The 19,451-nt window shown below is 40.4% G+C and overlaps 1 protein-coding gene across 11 annotated transcripts in view; it reads left to right on the top strand.

Annotated features, from left to right (window-relative positions):
- The window catches only part of KCNMA1 (potassium calcium-activated channel subfamily M alpha 1), a 781,341-nt gene that overhangs the window by 628,422 nt on the left and 133,468 nt on the right, over positions 1 to 19,451 (top strand). For 10 of the 11 annotated variants that reach the window (XM_033209826.1, XM_033209813.1, XM_033209812.1 and 7 more), the window contains exons 17-18: positions 8,166 to 8,252; positions 12,752 to 12,828. In XM_033209826.1, the coding sequence (XP_033065717.1) occupies positions 8,166 to 8,252; positions 12,752 to 12,828 (164 nt within the window). Of the gene's footprint in view, positions 1 to 8,165; positions 8,253 to 12,238; positions 12,597 to 12,751; positions 12,829 to 19,451 lie in introns of those variants that run through there. The other variant, XM_033209819.1, reaches the window with a different exon arrangement.

The raw sequence follows: 19,451 nt of genomic DNA, 5'->3' as shown, positions 1-19,451 counted from the left end.
TAAGGAGTTTTCCTTATCTGGGTGAATAACCCAATATAGCCAGACTTTCAAATGTACAGTCTGTGTCTATGACAAGGCAAAACAGAAGAAAAGAAAACACTGGATTGTAAACAGATCAATCCAATGTTTTCTGTTACGTTAACTACCAGATCAGATTGCTCACAAAGTCAATCTGATCAAATGTTAAGCTATTTTGAAAACCCAAATCAACCAAAAGGAAGAAAAAATGGTAGATTTGGTGGCCATATGTAGAACATGGCTGTAGCAGTTAACAAGTATGTAGGTAGATAAATATTTTCTTTTTCATGTTGGCAAAGTGAAGAATATTGTTTGCAAAAACTGAGAGTCCTGGTTATTTGTTGTTCAGCAGATGAGGTGGAATTTTCTGGGATTACTGTTTACCCATGTTTTTGCCAATACTCACTTGTACCTGTGTAGGGGAACTGTTTGTATCCTGGATTTTTGCAAATGATATTCTCCGTGTTGCCAAGTCAGCAAATCTTGGTGTAATTCAATGTTCTCTATTTACTTTTGTGCATCTTTCAAACAAAAAGATCATGATGTGGGTGACGTTGATGCTGAATAGTGTTTTTACCATTCTGGAATAATCTGACTGCAGGAGATTGCACCCTGAACCTTGAGCAGTTGTCTCTCATTCATTGCCTTTTGGTCCCAAGGAGACAAAAAGAGCGAAAGGCTATTAATGGTTCATCGTGAACGCAACGTCACTCTTCTAAGAAATTAACTCAGAGCACTCCCTGAAGACGAAACTTTTCTTGGATAGGCCCTTCAATTGAGTCACACTTCTGAAATGTTTTCAACAAAGCCATATTTATAGATATAATTTTTAGTATATATATATATATATATATATTTTTTTTTTTTTTCAGAAAAGGGCAAAAAGGACTTGTTTGGCTTTGTTTGGGCTTTCTTTGTGCAGTTGCCAGTTTTAATTCTCAAATGTGGCTTGGTCTCAGTGTGGAAGCACATTGGTTCTTGTGGAAAAAGGTGTGTTTGAGGGAATGTGGATCATGCCTCTGAGAAAACACAGGACTTATCAAACACAATATCCATGTTAAAGATAAACAATTTTTTTTAATCTTCCCTGAGATAATACTTTTAATGTTCTTCTTTATTTAAAATCTCCCACTTCTTTGCCTCTCACATTTTCTAACTGACTGGGTGTGAAAATTCAAAGGACCTGCTTCTCCTTCCCACCTTCCTTAACCTGTGTTTAACTACCTTCTTTGTTGTTGGTTTCACCCCATGATACTGTTTTCATGCTTTGCCGAAAAACCTTGTTTTCACATGCATCCTTCAAGTGATTTGAAACAAAGGTTTTATTCCTTCTTTCCTTTTGGTGTCAGTCAATTTATTATCAAATTGTTTGATTTTAAATTCTTTTCTTGTCGTTTTGCAGAAGCCGAAAGCGGTATGCACTCTTCGTTAACTTTTCTTCCAACCTCCACCCTCTATCTTCACTCCTAACCACAGGACTAACCATTTGCCAAGAATTCAAGAAGAGAGAGATTATATATATGTATATATAATCTCATTCCCTTGTCTAGTGTATATATATTATATATATGTGTGTGTGTATATATATACATATATATACACCCCTCTCCAACTAGAGTACATAAATTGGAAGTAGCCTATTTCTGTTCCTGTTTGATTTGTTGGTTCTTTTGGATGACGCACTAACTTCTTTGCAGGAAACCTAAAAAAAGAAAGGCACACTCCTGTTTTCAGTCATGGCACCAATAATGGGAACAAATACTATTAAAGTTGAACAGGAGGATGCTTCTCTCCAGCCCTTTGTGTCTGTTTCTGTATTGTCCTGATGTGTCTTGGTGTCCATTGGACTCTGGCGCCATTTTGTCTACATACTACATCCACATTCCCGGTGACCTCCTCCTCCCTGTGTTGAGTTTCTTGTCTATAGAGCAGAGTTCATGTCCTTTTATCCACAAAGCAGAGACCAAGCCCTTACACTTCTATTTTTCCTTACATTTATTTTGGTGATAACATTCTGAATATTTTATTTATCAGGCAGTGCTCAGTATAGACTTAGAACACTGCTATTAAATTGCCAGATTATCACACTTGATTTACAGAGTTGGTACTGTTTACTAAGACAAACTCATGGCTCTTTTTTTCCTAGTGTGTTTGGGCATATTTCTTAATACAAAGCTTCTCAATTTCACCATGTCATTTCACCCTGTTTTGCTGCTGTTTTACATTGCATGAAGCATGACTAAATCATCATCAAGGGCATTTAAAAATAAACTTTTGGGTTAATAGTTCCAGGACAGCTTTTCAATAATGTGTTCTCTAAGACAATATTGTTGAAAACATACTATTGAGATGCCTACTTGTTCATCTTTTCAAGTTACTTTTGTCCGCGATTGTAATCACTATCATGTGTTTGTGTTTGTAATTGTGTGTGTGTGTGTGTATTTGTCTGTATCTCTTTCCAAAGTCTGATTTTTCTGTGATTTTTGGAGTACATGTGTATAGAGGTGGCTTCCTGTCAGTTTGGCATTATTGATATGATCCAACTGCGAGAAGTTACTGCAACACTTTGCATCTTAAAGGTCCACAGTGGTTGCACCTCTGCTGTTGGCTTTTGGCCTTTGAGTCCTTTTATCTTGTGGTGAAGGCATGTTGTGATGTAGGCATGACTTGTCTTAAGTATACCAGAAAATGATTTGGCTTGCTCCCAGAACCAAATATCCAGCATTATCCTTTCTAGATCACCTCTTTCATCCCCATCCCATATGGCTAATATTTTTTGTATGTGCAAAATATATTTGAAAATGCCATTTCTAAAGTTATCGAGATGGATGCAGGCTGAGTAAGTCCTCACCAGTATCTCTGGTGGGCCACAGTGGCAGTCATTTGAGTCTGACCAACTGGGAGCAATCTTTATCGTTCTGTGTGTGAGTGAACTGGGCTTAAGTATACTGACACATGAAATACACAACTGTGTCTCCAATGGTATCCGAAAGTAACAGTGTGTGTGTCTAGTTGTGTGGGACTCCAGCAGCACGTATTTTAAAGCCCAGAAAAAATGAAAAGTTCCAGAAAGGTGATAAGATTTGAGATGTGGGGTTTCTCCAAACTGTGCCTGCACATGGCCTATAAACTACAAATGCAGTCATACTCCCTGAGAGGGGACACAATTGGTTCAAACAAAGTTCCAACTGAGAGTCATTGTATATGAACTTGTGTGATCAAAGAAGCCTCTTCTCAATGGCATGATTCATCTGGGCATAGCATGAACGGAAACCCTAGATGGTTCTTATTTGCTTGCTTTAGTTAATGAAGTCCCATTAGGTTGCTAGACACAAATATAATTACTATGTTATCAAGTACAAACTATGTTCTCATATGAGTCATGCTATTTTTTTTAAAAAATTGCCTGAGGAATGGTACATGACACCTACCAAAAATGAAAGGGAGAGGAGAGAAATATATATCTACCATATTTACCTGTAATGGATAGACGTTTCCTTAAACAATATCTGTTTCAGTTGAATTACCAATCATTGGCTGTCTCCAGAAACAGGAAACAAGTAAAGTTTACAATGATTGGAGACAAAACTAGATGTCTCCCAGTTATGCACAAGTGGTGGAGAAAGGAATTCGTTTCTTTCCTCCATCAAGCTGCAGTCTTCCAACCTGACCCAGTGTTTAGCAAGAAATACCCGATGAAGTGTGATACAACTTGAGACATGGTGCTGCTCTCATGGAGGGACCTGATAGAGACATTTCCCCATGGGACTGAGCCCTGTTAGCCAATTCCATGTAGATGTGTTTTATGTGTAGGAACCCATATTTCTCTTTGAAGGTTTGCTTTCAATGTTGAAATCAATTGCTCTAACTTCACAAGTGGCATGCTGTTTACATATTGGGATATTTACATATTCATACTTAATGCCTCTGAGAGATTGCTAGTTCATTGGCCAATCCCCTAGCCCTAGCAGAGGTGTGGTCACTCCTTTAATCAGCCTGACTGATGAGAATTGTAGCTTGTTCTTTGAAAGAAAACTGTGACCTCCTTTCCACTTATTTGTGAAGAAGGAAAACTTCTGGGACGAGGTTTTAAAAACTTATTTTTTTTATTCATTCAACAAATAGTTGAAATGTGCCTGTTGCATGCAATGCTCTAAGCCTGCTACTCCAAAAAACTCAAAGGTAAACAGAATGTGATCATGTTTTGTACCCTTCTACTCAACGGTGGGTTCCTTGCAGAAAATACGTATTTGCTTCATGTAGGAGGTGAGTAAACACAGAATAAGTCGAGACTTAAAACTAGTCTGAGAGCAAAAGAAACAGAGACAGCAAGTATACTTGAAGAAGGGACCACATTAGCCCTGTGCTTCCAGCTGTCACTGGATGTTTTCTGTTGAAAGCAGTAAGGTCAAAGAAGAAAGGATAATTTATATAGTCCTTGAAATGAGGGAAAGTCCACCTCTGCCAAGATGTCCTTGTTGGAATTCTGTTAATGGATATATGGGTTTTTTCTCTTAGAGATTTTCATGATTCTTCACATGACACATGTTGAAGTTTATCTCTGATAAACTAGTGAATTACATAAAGTTGGAGCCAGAGAACTGATTTAGAGTGGCGCACAGGGAGAGAGACTGTTGGCAGTCATTAGAACAAAACAAACTTAACATTGGATACTCTCCTAAAGAGATCAGAGATCCTTGGAAAAATTTATGTATTCCTATTAGAAGGTCAATAACAAATTCTAAAGATAGTAGGCAAAAGGGGGAGAAAGTCACCACTATCCAAAATCCTTGTCTTTTTATATTTTGAAGAAGAGAGGGATTAGCATTTTATGTAAACTTTCTAAATTTGGAATGTGTATAGAAGACTTAATGTCTAAAATAAGTATATATATATAAAACCAGTAATGTAGTTCCTGGTGCTTCAGCACCAAGAGCATCTTTATGTATCTAGATTTCTTTCTTTCATTGCTTCAAGGGCTGGGTCCATTCTTTAGATTCCCACCCAGAAGGCTGCCTTAGCCTTAGCTCAGTATCTGCAAATGGTTCTGCCTCACATCTCACATGGGGATGGTTTAACCCCCCTCACCCCTGTTCACAGGGAATAAGAGGGCATCCTGGAATCCACATGATCTGTGAGGCAATTAGAGATGCTTTTGGTTCCTTACACAATCAGACATAGATTTAAGGAATAGTGGATACTTCACTATGCAGACAAAAGTCAGTCTAAATTAGCTGACCACCAGATATTGTGCAGGGATAAAATGTTTTGGATTTCCTTGCAGTCAGTGGAAAAGTCTTCCAATGACAGTAGGGCACCTCCTGGGTCATTTATTAGCAGCAAGGACAAAGTGGAGAGTAATAGTTCTGTGAGCATTTATTCACCTCTCAGTTTTATAATCACCTAACTCACTGAGAGTAGCAACTGTGAATTTAAGACCTTCTATGTGTCAGTCATGTTGCACATGGTACATTCTTTAACTCTCTTAGAGACATTGTAAACTAGCAATTATTCACCCATTTTATAGATGAGAAGTGTGAGGCTTACCTGCATTTATAAAGCCAGGACCCAAAGAGGTGAGACCTGATTCATGTGCCTGAGCCCTTAACCAACATCAGCAGCAAACCTGAAACACAAATGTGCTTTACATCAGAGCCCCAAATCTTTCTTCTCCACTGCACTAACTGGACTAAAGCAAGCTCAAAGGCTGTAATAAATTATCTCAACCTGCACTCTCTACAATGCCAATTCTAAATGTTCATTGTAGGCTAATTCTTGTTCATTGTTGATAAAGAATAATGAAGCACATAATGTGAAAAAAGGAAACAGCATTCTATGTGATGCTCGTTTGGTTCATATATGTCACCAAGACTTGGATGTGGGTCAGATTTTTCCTTTTGAATTCTGTTGTTCAAATCATGATAGGATTTTTTTTCCACTCAGAATTTTTTCTTGCATTTTTTATATGAATAATGTCAAAATGTGGGCTTTTATAACTTTAAGGAACTAGCTCCTTTAGGCTCCAGAGTGCATGGAATTTTTTGTGTAAGTCCTTATACATTATTCTGTAGTGTACAGTTCTTTACTCTATAATTTCATCTCATTAATGGGCAAGGCATTTTGATAAGAAACCTGTGTTATATTCCATGGGGTCATCTAGAGAAAATCTCTGATAACTTTGTTGAAAATGAAATACACTTTGGCTTTTCTTTACAAGAATTAAGAAAAGGAACAATAACTCACATGCATTGAGCCTTCTATACATCATCTCACTCAATTCTCTAAAGACTATTATTACCATTATCCACCTCTTGTAGGTAAGAAAGTTGAGTTCTAGGGAGATTTAGTGACTGGCCCAAAGTCAAACAGCTATTAAGGGGTAGCATTGGAATTTGGACCCAAATTCTGATTGCAGAGCCAGGGCATGTTAAAACTGCCTTGCAGGAAAGGAGGTTAAAAAAAAAAAAAATGTGCAAAATTTAGAATCCTGCCCTTCTAAAACATCATACTGTATTGGCTTTGAAAGATAAATTTATCTAAACTGTATGAGCTCTGACACTTCGCCCTCGTGATTGCATGAAGCCAGAGGGCTCATTATACCCATGTGAAGAGTTGGCGGAGGGGTCATTAGGAGGTGCTTATGGAGAGCCGCTGCTCAGTGCAGGCCATGCTATTAGTGTGGACTGCTGCTCTCTGATTTGGGAGGAATCTCATTGCTGCCTGTGGTTGTAGGGCTGAACAGTTAAATCTTCATAGCCTTTTGATATTATTGAGTGTTAGTAATAGCCATGACACAAGTACAGTTTCCTCCTGTCAGGTCTTGTTATAAGTAATGGTGGATGTTCTTGTGACCACAGACAATTATTTTGCAATAATGATCTGCTCAGAGGTCTCCCAACAAGGTGAACAAAGGTTCACCTGTGTCCTTCCTGTATGACTACAGACATATCACTTCACTGACCGCAACACTTTTCTGAAATGGTTTACCTAAAAAAAAAAAATTATGTGTTAATTACCATCCTCTATATTTTGATTGTTTGGGGCAGCTGAAAACTTCCTTTAGACTGATTCCAAATATCTATTACCTTATTAAGTAACATCTTTTCAGAACAAGGAGTACCTCTGTTGTTTCTGTTGCTTCATTCAGAGTCCCTAAATTCAGTATCCATTAAGCCTGAAGTATCTTCTCAGTCTGTGCATCAGACAATCTTGTATTCTGCTTTTGATCCGCAGAAAATTAAAGTTGTTTGTTTCATCCATTTATTAGATTAGGATACATTTATCTCTTCTGTCAGTCCAAACACATCTTGGCCAGCTAATCTATTTACGCCACTTTGAAATAGGACAATGTATATTTAGATTCCCACTTCTCTGCAGGGCAAGTTTTTTTAAGGGGTGGTTTGCATTTGTTTTCTCAATTTGCCTCAATTAGGACATGCTAGACACACATCTTATTCAAACACCCTGTAAGTTTTTATAAACAGCAGACTGGAATCGTTAAGTATATCCAACTGCTAACTTAAAAAAAAAAAAAAAAACTGTTTGGGTAAATCCAATTCTTCCTATAAAGGCTGTACATGGAATCAATTTCCATGTCCTTAGCAATGTCATGAAGACGTTCAGTTTGCTTCTGCATTGGTTACGGGTGTCTTGTACCATTCCCCGCGGTAATATGTGGTGTGTTTACATGTATGTTTATGTATACATATAGGGGTCCCATTAATGCTCTGTCATTTAATGGAAAATTGTTGTAGCAATAGTTTCATCAGGCCAATAATGCTTCTGTGTTGACCACCAATAGCAGTTTCAAAAGGAATGTATTCTGATGGACTTTGCTTCAAATCATATGCCCATGATGGCAGCTAGACTGCCCCATTATATAAACCCAGGCCCTAAAACTTTGATTTGCTTTGATTTCCTCAACTGGGAGCATCCCAACCTGGGAAGTAAGCAGTAGTGCTTAATGATGGCATTATCCAACTAAATGTATGGGGCAGTGGGCATTGGGCTCTGGACAAAATCTTTGGGGAAAGCTCTAGACTAGTGGGCCCCCTATAAACACAACAGTATGGTGTAGCCTTCAAGGTTTTATTCAGAACATGACCTCACAAATGTATCTTCTCTGTTTGTTTTTGTTCACTGAGCAGTATATTAATTAATCCTGGAAACCATCTTAAGATCCAAGAAGGTACTTTAGGATTTTTCATCGCAAGTGATGCCAAAGAAGTTAAAAGGTAAGAGTTTATTTTCAACTGACTTTCTTTCTGGCCCAGCCATAGACATCTTGACCCACGGAAGTAGGCAGGCTTCCATAACCCCAAAACTCCTTAACATGTCTATGGCCATCAATTGGTGTAAGAAAAACTTCTACGGACTCCTGTTCATGTAGTCAATTCCACATCTTTAAATGAGAATAATAAAATTTTAGAACTAAGAAGCCTAGTTACCTGCTCATTCATTTTATGAGGGAGAATATGGGGGCTCAGAGAGCTGAATGACTGCTCAAGGTCATCCTGATTCCTGATGACCCAGAACAACATAACAAGACAATTGGCTCTTTGTCTAGTACTCTTTACTTAGTATTATCTGGGAAATTTACTTGAGAATTATCAGTTTTCTACTGTCCCTGCCAAATAGAATTTCAAAAGATTGGGATTAATTTCAGATGGAATATGAAACTGGCTCTATTTCTATTTGTGGCCTACTAGGTAAGTGGCTGAACTTGTCAGCTTCAATTGTTAAGCCACTCTAAGTACAGCACAGGATTTCATTGGCCTGCATGTTTCATGACATTTTTATTCGTATCCTTAAACCTGTTTAAGCAGCCTAGGAATTCACCAGGTCCTTTCCAGCACAACATGGAATATTGTTGTATTTGATTCTAGCCTATGAACTTGGAGAAATTTACTAGCAGAAAATGCGATGCAAATGTTCAGACAGGTCATTCAGCTCAAGAGTAATATTCCATAAAATATTTTAAGTACATTATTAATTGTGAAGGTCTATCATTATTTATATAAGCCTATGGTCTTCACTGAATGAGTTCCTCGTCAAAGCCAGGCCTGTACTAGGTGTGCTACATTCTTTATTGCTGCTCTTCAAAATAACCCTGGAAGGTAAGTCTTCTTAAACACTCAGAGCTTTGGTTTCCTCATCTGTAAAACTGAGATAAGTGATTTGTCCAAGGCCATGAGGCACATAAGTAAGTGGCAGGGCCCAGGATGGAACTGGTCTTTCCTTTTCTAAAACCCACTCTCTTTCTACCAAATTTAATAATACTACCACATTCTTACAAAGGAGGGTTTATTACACCCCAGCACTATTTTAGGTACTAGGTTCTCTGTATCTAAAACTTGTTAAAATCTCACAGCAACCCCATGAGATAGGTAGCATTACTCTTTCCCACTTTACATATAAGGAAACTGAGGCACAACTTGGCTAACTAACTTGCCCAAAGCCATACTGCTAGTGAGGAATAAAGCCAGGAAGTTCGGTTCCAGAGCTTGCACTCTTAATTATTTGCCTAGGTTGAGCCTGACACGCTGAGCACAGAACAATGACATGTGAGCATGGATACTTAGGGTCCTCTTCCTCCCCACCCACTCTAGCAAACTAAGCCATACTGGCTACAGAAGCTTTCGGGAAAAAGAAAATATGGGCTGGTGGAAGAAAAAGGAATTCTTAAACTGAGCTCTCTAATAACTTAAATTTATTTCTGCAAATTGGGGAAAGATTGCCATGATTCAATTGTAGGGGAAAAATACCTCCCTACTCAGTTCGCGGAATCTCCCTATTGTTCAAGAGTATCCTGAGAACTGGGTACACCTGAGAAGGGAAATTAGGATGAATGGGACTGAACCTTCCCTCTCCCTGTGCTCCAATCAGGTCTCCTGGAGAAGAAGCTTGTGCCCTTGTCCAGACTGTGAGACACAAAAGCTTGAAACAGCATCTCAGCACCAAGTACAGGAGGCTGGGGAGCACGGGAGCACCATATATCACGTATACCTCCCAGATAGCAAATATAACATGAAACTCCCATTTGTGTAATTCTATTTCCTATTGCATCTCTCACTAATGAATGTCACAAATACCAGGCCGTCCAAAAAACAAATTACCTCCTATATTAGGGAGTGCAATATGTCTCATTTCAGTGCTTTATGGTATTCACAAATACATGCTGACACAATCAGCTACAACACCAGCCTGTAATTTTCCATGGTGTGTGATGTGTCAAAGCAAATGCTGTCAGTTAGGGGATTTCAAATAGATGAAGACTGCAGAAAACCACAGAAAGGACATTGGAGATTTGAATGAAACTAAACAAGTTTTGTAAAAATGGAAAAGTAGATTATGATGATCTAGTATCGAGTTTGCACCCTCCACTGCAAAAAAGCAACAAAAGAAGTTAATGAATTCTGGCTCATAGAAAGCTTCAGATGCAGTGTTTTAGAAAATGAGGAGTGAAATCATCCCACTGCAGTCTTAAGAAGGTCACTTGAGGATGGACATTTGGGTACTTGCTCTTTCCTCCTTGCCACCAAATATTTTCCTTTTAAAATAACGTTGGAACATAGACTTTAATATAGGAGTCACAAAACGGTGGCTCAGTGACTCAATTTGGCTTGCACATATGATTCTTTTGAGTCACAATTTTTAAAAATAAATGAGTTGCCAAGGTGAAAAAAGTTACGAGCTTTTATATAAAAATCCTTATTACTTGTTTCTCCTGAAAAATTGGCAGACCTAACAATACTGGGAAGCAGTCTCAAACTCACTCATTCATTCGCCCGCCAAATATGGGTAAGTCATTTACATTTAGAAGGTTCTACACAAGGCACCAGGGAAACAGTGGTGAACAATGGGAGAAGTCCCAGCTCTCACAGGGCTCATATTCTAGGCAGGAAAGAGAGTTTTTTTTTTTTTAAATTAATGGTAAAAGAATTAATGCAACTGAGTCACTGATTTGGGTTGGATATAAGTGAAAGCTGCTCAGAGGGGATGGTATTTGAGCAGAGATTGAGATGAAGCTAAATAATCCATCAGGCAGGGATCAGATAGGAAGAGGAGATGGGCTGCGAAGAAGTTCATTGTGGGTAGGAACCCCAAGAAGGAAACTGTGGCTAGGGAATAGATTTGGAGAGAGTGGTGTGAGATGAGGTTAGAGAGAGAGGCAGAGGCTGGCTCCTAAAGCACTTTATAAAAAGGTTGGATCTGTTATAAAATGGAAATCATTGACAGCTTTAAGCTGATCTGATGTATGTTTTGAAAAGGTCATTCTTCCTGCATTGTAGAGAATGAGAGGAATGGGGCAGGAGAAGAGGTGAGAGACTCAGCGCCTATTACACAGTTTAGGTGAGAGATGATGGCAGCTTGGACTGACCACTGAGTGGAGGTGGAGAGAAGTGGGTCCCATTCAGACTATATTTTGGAGAGTGTGCAGAACCCCCCAGTGAATTGGGTAGAAGTGAGGGAAAAAAGAGGAATGAAGGATGAAGGCTAGAGTCAGGGCTTAAATTGTATTGATATTAACCAAGATGAGGGACACTAGAGAAGGAGCAAGTTTTGGATAGTAGAAAGTTAAGCATTCTATCTGGGCTATGTTAGGTAGGAGATGTGTACTAAACATATACACAGTGATATCATAAAGGCAGTTGGATCTTAGAGTCTGGAGTTCTGGGGATAAGTGTGAATTGGAGATGAATATGTAAATGTGGGTGCTGTTTCTTGTCCTGGCAAGAAACAGATGACACACTTAAATGGGAAAAAGGAGGAGAGTTTTATGAAGAGAATGTGTGAAGTTATGGGCAGATAGGGATCTAATAAGGGATGGCCAAACACTCCAGAGCTAGCAAGAAAGGGAGCCACCTTCACCTTAGATCTGTAGGGTCAAGGGGAAGGAGGGCTATCAGGAACTGGAGAGAGAGGCTGTCATGTGCCATTTCATGGACCTGGCCAGGAGGGAACCCAGGGGGTCAAGGTGGTGACTTCATCCCCCCTCACCCTACAGTCTCCTGTTGACTCCTCCCACCTGACATGCAGACCAGGAAACTGGAGGACAAGGCCACAGTGAGAAGAAACCCTCATTTAGTGCATGTTCTCAGGGCTGGAGAGCATGGGAATTGGTCCAGTCAGCACTGGAGTAAAATAAGCTATGAAACTCCAGAGGGGGTTTGACAGAGGAACCCACTGACTCGTGGCTTTCGTTTTTCCTTCTCTGCAGACCTCCTCAACTCTGTCTCACTTTGGCTGTCCAGAAAAGGTGCTTTCACAGTGACAAGGTTGATATTTTCATTTGACCGAGAAACGACATACTTCTGCCCCTCAAGTATATATTTGACCAGACTGTGGGACTTTTGGTGTTGTATTTAACTTCCCCACCAAGGGCCCAGGGCTCATTGCCCACGTGTCCCCACGAGTAGCAACAAAGGCTGTTCTCAAAAATGAAAGACGAGTGAGCAGACGCAGTGTGTCACATCAGCAACTTTTTTCCCAGTTCCTTTGCAAATGGAAGTTTATGAAAAGGAACACTAACTCAAATCACAGAATCCTGTGTTTGAAATAAATGGTCTTGCAACAAACATTTCCGTCTGCAAATGTCTAAACCTTTCAAAAGATTAAAGGAAATTAATGCTGGCGTGTTTCATTAATTTGGCACCACCGTGGAGGAAATGTGGTACTCATTTCATTTGGGTGGATTATGAAATGTGTCAGTTTTTCCATTCTCTTTTTCCAGGGCATTTTTTTACTGCAAGGCCTGTCATGATGACATCACAGATCCCAAAAGAATAAAAAAATGTGGCTGCAAACGGCGTAAGTAGTGTTTCTCTCCCCGTCCCCTCCCTCTCTCGTTCCTATTCCCCAAATTCCTTTTCCTTTCCTTTTCTTATTAGAGAAACACTAAACATCAAGAGTTTTCTTGAATATGTTTATGTTTCACCCACCAGTTTAAAGAAATATGAAATCAATACCTGTCCTTGCTTTGTTAGAGCAGAGGATGAAAAATCACCACCGTCAACACCTAGGAATGAACCCTGTGCCTAGTCCCTGCTTCTTTACTCTAGAGACGCCTCAGTAGATGTGTCCAGTCTAACAGAGACAAGTATGATATATAAAAAGGAGGAGAACTAAAGCCATAGAGAACGAAGTGTTTTTGTATCATGATTTCCAGTGGATTGGGGGCCCCTGGGTATATAGGGTTGAGAGAAAAACTAAATCTGAGGACTTGGTCTCCAAAATGGAAGTTGACTCTTTCCATTTGGAATTCCTGCCAGTTTTAATACCACAGGCCAGAATTTGCAACTGTGATGCCTTCAGACTGCCCCCAAGAAAAAACTTTCCATTGTCAAAGGGCTTCAATTGCCATCGTCCCAAAGGTCGACCTCAAGCACTGTTGCTCTTTGGGGTAGACTAGACTGGGCTCAGTTGTTTCTGGCATATTCTGTCTCAAGACTCTTCTAAAGCTGTTTGCCACTGGGGCCTCTTGAGAAAGATATAGAGTCTAGAACGTGGAATTGTGAGCTCCTGAGACACCATGACTTAAGTGTCCTTTGCTTTGAGAAGGTTGTGCCTTTTGCAGTAATTATGCCGTATTGCCTAATAGAAATTGTTCTCAACCCTCGAAAAAAAAATAACAACAACAAAAAAAATGATGCCATCCTTCCTATGGTGAGTTAGTGTTTTAAAAGCTCCTTACAATCATTGCTTTGATTCTCACCCTAACCCCATGTAATCGGCAGGGGGTGTTATTAATCCCATTTTACAAAAAGAGGAAACTAATCTTCCAAGCTTGAGAGGATGAGATTGCTGACAGTCACACAGCCAACATACAGGGATTTGGGCACACCTGAAGGCCTCTATTGATTCTCTGGGTGCTCTAACAGTTTTTTGCAGGAGGGAAAGGAAAGATGGGCAGTCTTGGGTCTGATGAGTAAGAACAATTATGAAAGATTACCCCATAAAAATCCTGATTCACAAGCAGAAGCCAGACAGAAGAGCACCATTTCTGAGGTATGCCACTGAAGGAAGGACGTTTTTCATTATACTCCTAGAAGGGGTACAGAAAATGTAGAACCAATCATCTATAAATATCACTCTGCTGGAGCATAAAGAAGTTCCTCAATCCATGGGGAAAATTCCCTTGGGGTGCACTCTTGGTCTAGAGAAGTTTCTGCAGAAATCCCCTCAGGATGGGGCGGCTTAGGCCCATGGGTTTCCTCCCCGTTTCCACTGACTTAATACAGCTGGTCCCCTTCCCCCAGACTCTTACGAAGATGAGTATTTATTGATATCTCAAAATAAGAGCCTCTAATTTCTTGGGACCTAAGAATTCCGATTCTGACAACCTACCAAGAAGAGCATCTAAGCGAGAACAAGGCCTAGAACAAACCTCACTGCCCATTCAACCCCCACAGACCCCATGAATCCAAAGACCAGCTTCACCAGGCAGTCCATCCTAGCCATGCTCAGTTGGTTGTGGACACAGCAGCATGGCTGAGTTGACCAGACATCTCCTGAATCATTTCAATCAGAAGGAGCACAACCGTCTGAGGGTTGAAGCAAATAAGAGAGAACAACAAATACAAGAGGTGAACAATTCTGTAAGGAATGCTTGTAGTGAGGAGTTGAGAAAGGGAGGAAAGTGAGGCCAATAATCCCTGACAGGATATTTACCAGACCCTCGTCCCACAGAGTATCAAGGAAATAGCAAGACTGTGATTCATGTATTGATTAACCATTCACATATTTTTGAGTATCTTCTTTGAATGAGGTGCTATTTTTGGTTCCAGGGATAGAGTGGTGAACAAGGTAAAGTCCCTGCCCTCCTGAATCTTTTACTCCAGTGAATGGAGACAAACCATGATCATGCAAATAAATAAATTCAGAGATAGCCAGTGCTAAGAGGAGAGAAGAGACTGCCTGAGGGTTGAGGAATACTTCAGTGGTGCTACTTTATAGCTTGGAAGGTCAGGAAGGCCTCAGTCAGGGCTGATGTTGAGGCCAAGACCCAATCCAGATAAGGAGAAGAGCAAAAGTCAAGGTCAGGAGGCAGGAATGAGTTTGTGGTGTTCGAAGGATAGAAGAAAGACTAATGGCACTGGGGAGATAATAGTATGAGATGAGATTAGAGAGGGAGGGAGGGGCCGTGGTAAGAAGTAGGGGTTTTAGTCCTATATTAGGAAGTCATTGGAAGATTTTAAGTGAGGAAATGTCATCATTAGTTCTTAGTTTAAAAGATGTCCCTGGTGTCCAGATGGAGAGCATTCTCGGGAGGAAGGAGTGGAAGTGGAAGGATGAGGTGAGAACTTCTCTGACTCTTGCTCTGACATTGGAATGTCCCTCATAGGATGCCATAGTGGAACACAGTAGACTAAACTGTCCCTAGAAATAAGAAATAAGGATTTGGCCTCTAGGATATTTTTCCACCTTGGTTCCAGACAAGTAAACAGCAGCAAGCTTTAGCTTCATCCTGGAGAGAGAGGCACATAATTGTTTGAAATAATTTTATTCTCTTCATTTCCTTTGAAATTGGTGGAGCTAGTGAGGTATATAATCTCCCATTACACACTGCACCAATTGCTGCAAAAGGCCTGCCTCTACAAAGCCAAGCCAGTGCAACAAGGGCCTCACTTCCTTCTCTATACATCTGCGTGCCTCCTCCCCCAACCTCAGCTTCTTCATTTCACAAAGGCCTTTGGCTATGTAACAATCAGAATTGTCCGAATATTGTTCCTACTAATTGAAAGGCCATAGAACAGAGGGCAGGATGCAGATGTGTGTATGAGGTGAGGGGGTGGTTAGAATAAAATGAATTATTAAAAATAAACCTCCCTATGTAGGACAGGCAAGTGAGGAAATTGGGGAAGATGTTTTAGCTGCAAAGAAACTTTAATTAGAAGAAACTAGGATTATTAATAACACACTGCAGGGACCCCCATGCCTTTGAACAGACATTGCTTAGTTCCCAGTCTAAGTTGGAGAAGACAGCTGACACACATACTCATCTGTCCAAACGTGTTAGTCCAGGTATTAATAATTCACCCTGGAATGGTAGATCCCTTGAGGGCAGAGCCCATGACAGTCACTGGCCCTTACCCATAGCTTCCTAACCCTTCTTCCCCAACCCAGTCTTCCCCTTTCACCTCCACCCCTACCTCCTCATTCACTTTCATTCAGTAACCTTCAACATTTCACGTCATCTCATCTGGAGAAATATCAGGTGCAGACATTCCATTTCTGGAAATCCTGTGATAGTATAGTTTAACGTTTGCATTTCTTTCCATTTCTTCATAGCTCTCTATCAAGGAAAAGAGTCAAATTCAGCTGTCTGGCCGAGGAGCAAGTTCTCAGGGTCTACTATTTACCCATTTTCTTTTTCTGTGTAACAAACATTGTCTAATGATTTGTATTTCTTCCCCCAGCCTCTAAAAGTTTGCCGAAGTATGGACTCCTAGGGGACAAGTAATGTCTAGTTTGATGTGTTTGAAGGAATTTTCTTTGACTGCAAATCATTGACATATCTTTGATTTATTTTTTTTCTCTTTGCTGCCTTGGAATACGGCCCCTACTCTATTTTAACTGCACACTGGTAGTGATATATTGTGAGTAAAACGGGTTCCCAGCAGCCCGGAGTCCAGTTCCCCCTGTCTTTCTCTAGAAGAGATACTCTTTTAATTTTCTGTACAGTTGTAGTTTCCTTTTTACTTTTGATATTTATGTTGCATGTAGCAGTGACATCATGCCCCAACTCCTTCATCCCCCAACACAGTCTACAGAGTAGTCTGGAGCCAGAGAGTCCACAGGGAGCCTGCTCTCCATCCATCCACCGCAGTCCCCAGGCTCTGGCCAGCTTCGGGCACTGTCTTATTTTTCCATTTGAAAATAAGACCTTGACAACAGTGTATTTCTCTTGAAGACCTTGTCTCAGGACTTTTAAGGGACTCTGATTAGGCTGAAATAATTACCACTATAGCTGTAGATGCTTCATCAGCTGGGGTAATTGTCATGCTTGCCTTTCTTAAATTATACTTGGTCTCCTTTGCTATTGAGCTTGAATTCCTCTCCTAAAGGAAACACATATGCCACATATATATTCCCATGTTGTGATATATATATATATATATATGTATATACACACACACAATACATACCATGATGTGTCAGAATATATGTACATTCTTATATGTAAACATTCATATTTTTACTCAACTTTGGGACTGTAAGTATCTCAATTGTCTTACTGGAGACAAGTATTTGCACAGTGGTAATTATTTTCTGCAGTCTACGAAGTTTCCTAGCTTTACAATGAAGTTTTCCTTTTAGTCAGTACTCAGTAGGACACACCCAGTTGCTTTATGAGTGTTAGTCAGACATCTTGGAAGATCTGTTTACCTGTTTAAGGCAGAAAAACTGACTGGAGGAGAACATTCCATTTCAGCAATGAGCTATGCATAAGTCTGATCAAGTCAATGCAAGTGTCTGAACCCCTAGCTTACTCAAGGAATAGGATGCCTTTTTACTCAACAAGATGTGGCCATTGAGGAGGAGCTTTTAAGGCCAGCGTTGAGCTTTGGGTCTTTGCTCGTGTTTGTAAGGCTCTACTGAAAAGGAGACTCAATCTGTGGAACAGTTCAGTCCAATGGCTCTGGAATTTGGAGAAGATGTTTCAAATTCAGTCCTCTCATTCCTTTGCAGCAAAAGAGGCAAGTTGATCATCTGATTTTTGTTAGTCATCAGTGTTTGGAGGGTATAGATTGCTCACTTTAAAAACAAAACACAACAATGACCTTCTTCAATTCAATGCACAATCTTGCCAGAATCGACTCTGTGGCTTTCTTCATCGACAGAACCCTTTAACGATGGCTTGAGGGCATGGCCCACTTTCATACCTGCAGAGTTGCAAACTAAATTGAATGCTCCTTCAGACTTGGAGAGAAAATGTGATGTCAATCAACCAACAACTCTAGTGCCAAATACTTCTGCCTTCCTCAGCCACAATATGGTCGTTAGGGGCAGAATCAACTAGCTTGGTGTGCTCTGTGCTGCCAACATTAACTAGCTTTTTCTTTCTCCTCTTTCTGTTTTTGGAAAACCACCTGGAAGACCCTTCTTCTTACTCCAGAAGGTAATGGGAGGAATTTTGCTAAGTGAAGATATCATTTCTCATTTATAGGACTTGAAAGAATATTCTCTGATTCCCAGTGCCACATCAAAGGCCTCACCTTAAATCCTGGTGGACTTTTTCTTCTGTGGATATTTTTATTAATAATGTTAGTTGCTGCAGAGCCCATGAAGAGTAGCTCCAGGGTTTATGCTTGGAAATAATCCCTCCTTCATTTGACTGATTTTAAAAGTGAGGTTGTGACCTGAGAAGTACCTATTGATTGAATGGCAGATGTTTTTCTCTTCCATCCCAGTCTTCCCTTGAATTTGCTTCACTTGAAATCTAAAATATTTTTCCTCAGCCGTTGGAAAACTCCACTTGGGCCCCTCAGTCCAGTACTGCTTTTTTTCTGCCCCTTCCAATCCACCCTGGAAATTAAGGTTCTGCAATTGGAAATTGACTGACAATTTGGTTGCTGATGCAGGAGGCAGATGGTGCTGAGGATAGGATGGAATCCAATTCTTCCATCCATTCCAGGCTTGGCTCAGAAAGGGGAGCCAGCAGAGAACCTGAGTTTGACAGCTGATTATCCATTTGACTTAAGGAAAGAGCAGTAACTGAGCTGCGTCTTCACCAGCCACTTTCCAACAGGTTTCTGGTCTCATGATCACGGCCTTTCAGAATAGAGGAAAAGTTGTCCAAGAACACTTCTGAGAAGCCTTTTTGTTTTAAACACTCAAGAGTAAACAGATAGTTTTGATGATGTCCATTAGGGAAATACTTCTATTTTGTCTCTAAATAGTACTAGGAAGTTATAATGGAAATATTGGTTGAATATCCACTTCACCGTGGTGAAGAAAAGTACATAAAAGCTTTTTCTCAAAATGTGAAACTGCTAGGACCAAGGTCTTCGGAGGAAGATGAGACCCAGGGTCAAATTCTTAGCAACCACATAACCTCATAGAATCCATGGCCCTGGTCCAATGGCAAGAACTTTATGAAGTGGACCACACGGTAAACTGAGTCCCTAGAGCCTTGTATTTCTGCTTTCCTAGAGTTAAGTCGGCCTATTGGGGCAATTAATTGAGCATGAAGTTTCAAGAGCCCTAAGATGGGAAGACAAGTAGCTTCGGTGTTCACACTTGACAGAGACACACTCTTGTCTGCTCCCAGTCTCAGGAAGCCACAGCAGTGCTTTAAAAAGGAGACCCAGTCAGCTGCCACCGAAATAGTCCTACTGTGCCAACTGTGGCTGCAGACCCTAGGTTCATCTCCTAGGACCTCTCACCCTTTCATTCCCCCTGCCCCTAATCATCTGCTGTGGATCGTGAGA

This window comes from Trachypithecus francoisi, unplaced genomic scaffold (genome assembly GCF_009764315.1).
Source record: "Trachypithecus francoisi isolate TF-2019V2 unplaced genomic scaffold, Tfra_2.0 Lachesis_group9, whole genome shotgun sequence".
Lineage (NCBI taxonomy): Eukaryota > Metazoa > Chordata > Mammalia > Primates > Cercopithecidae > Trachypithecus > Trachypithecus francoisi.
The sequence above is the reverse complement of the archived record's forward strand: the minus strand, read 5'-3'. Positions and strand labels throughout refer to the sequence as shown.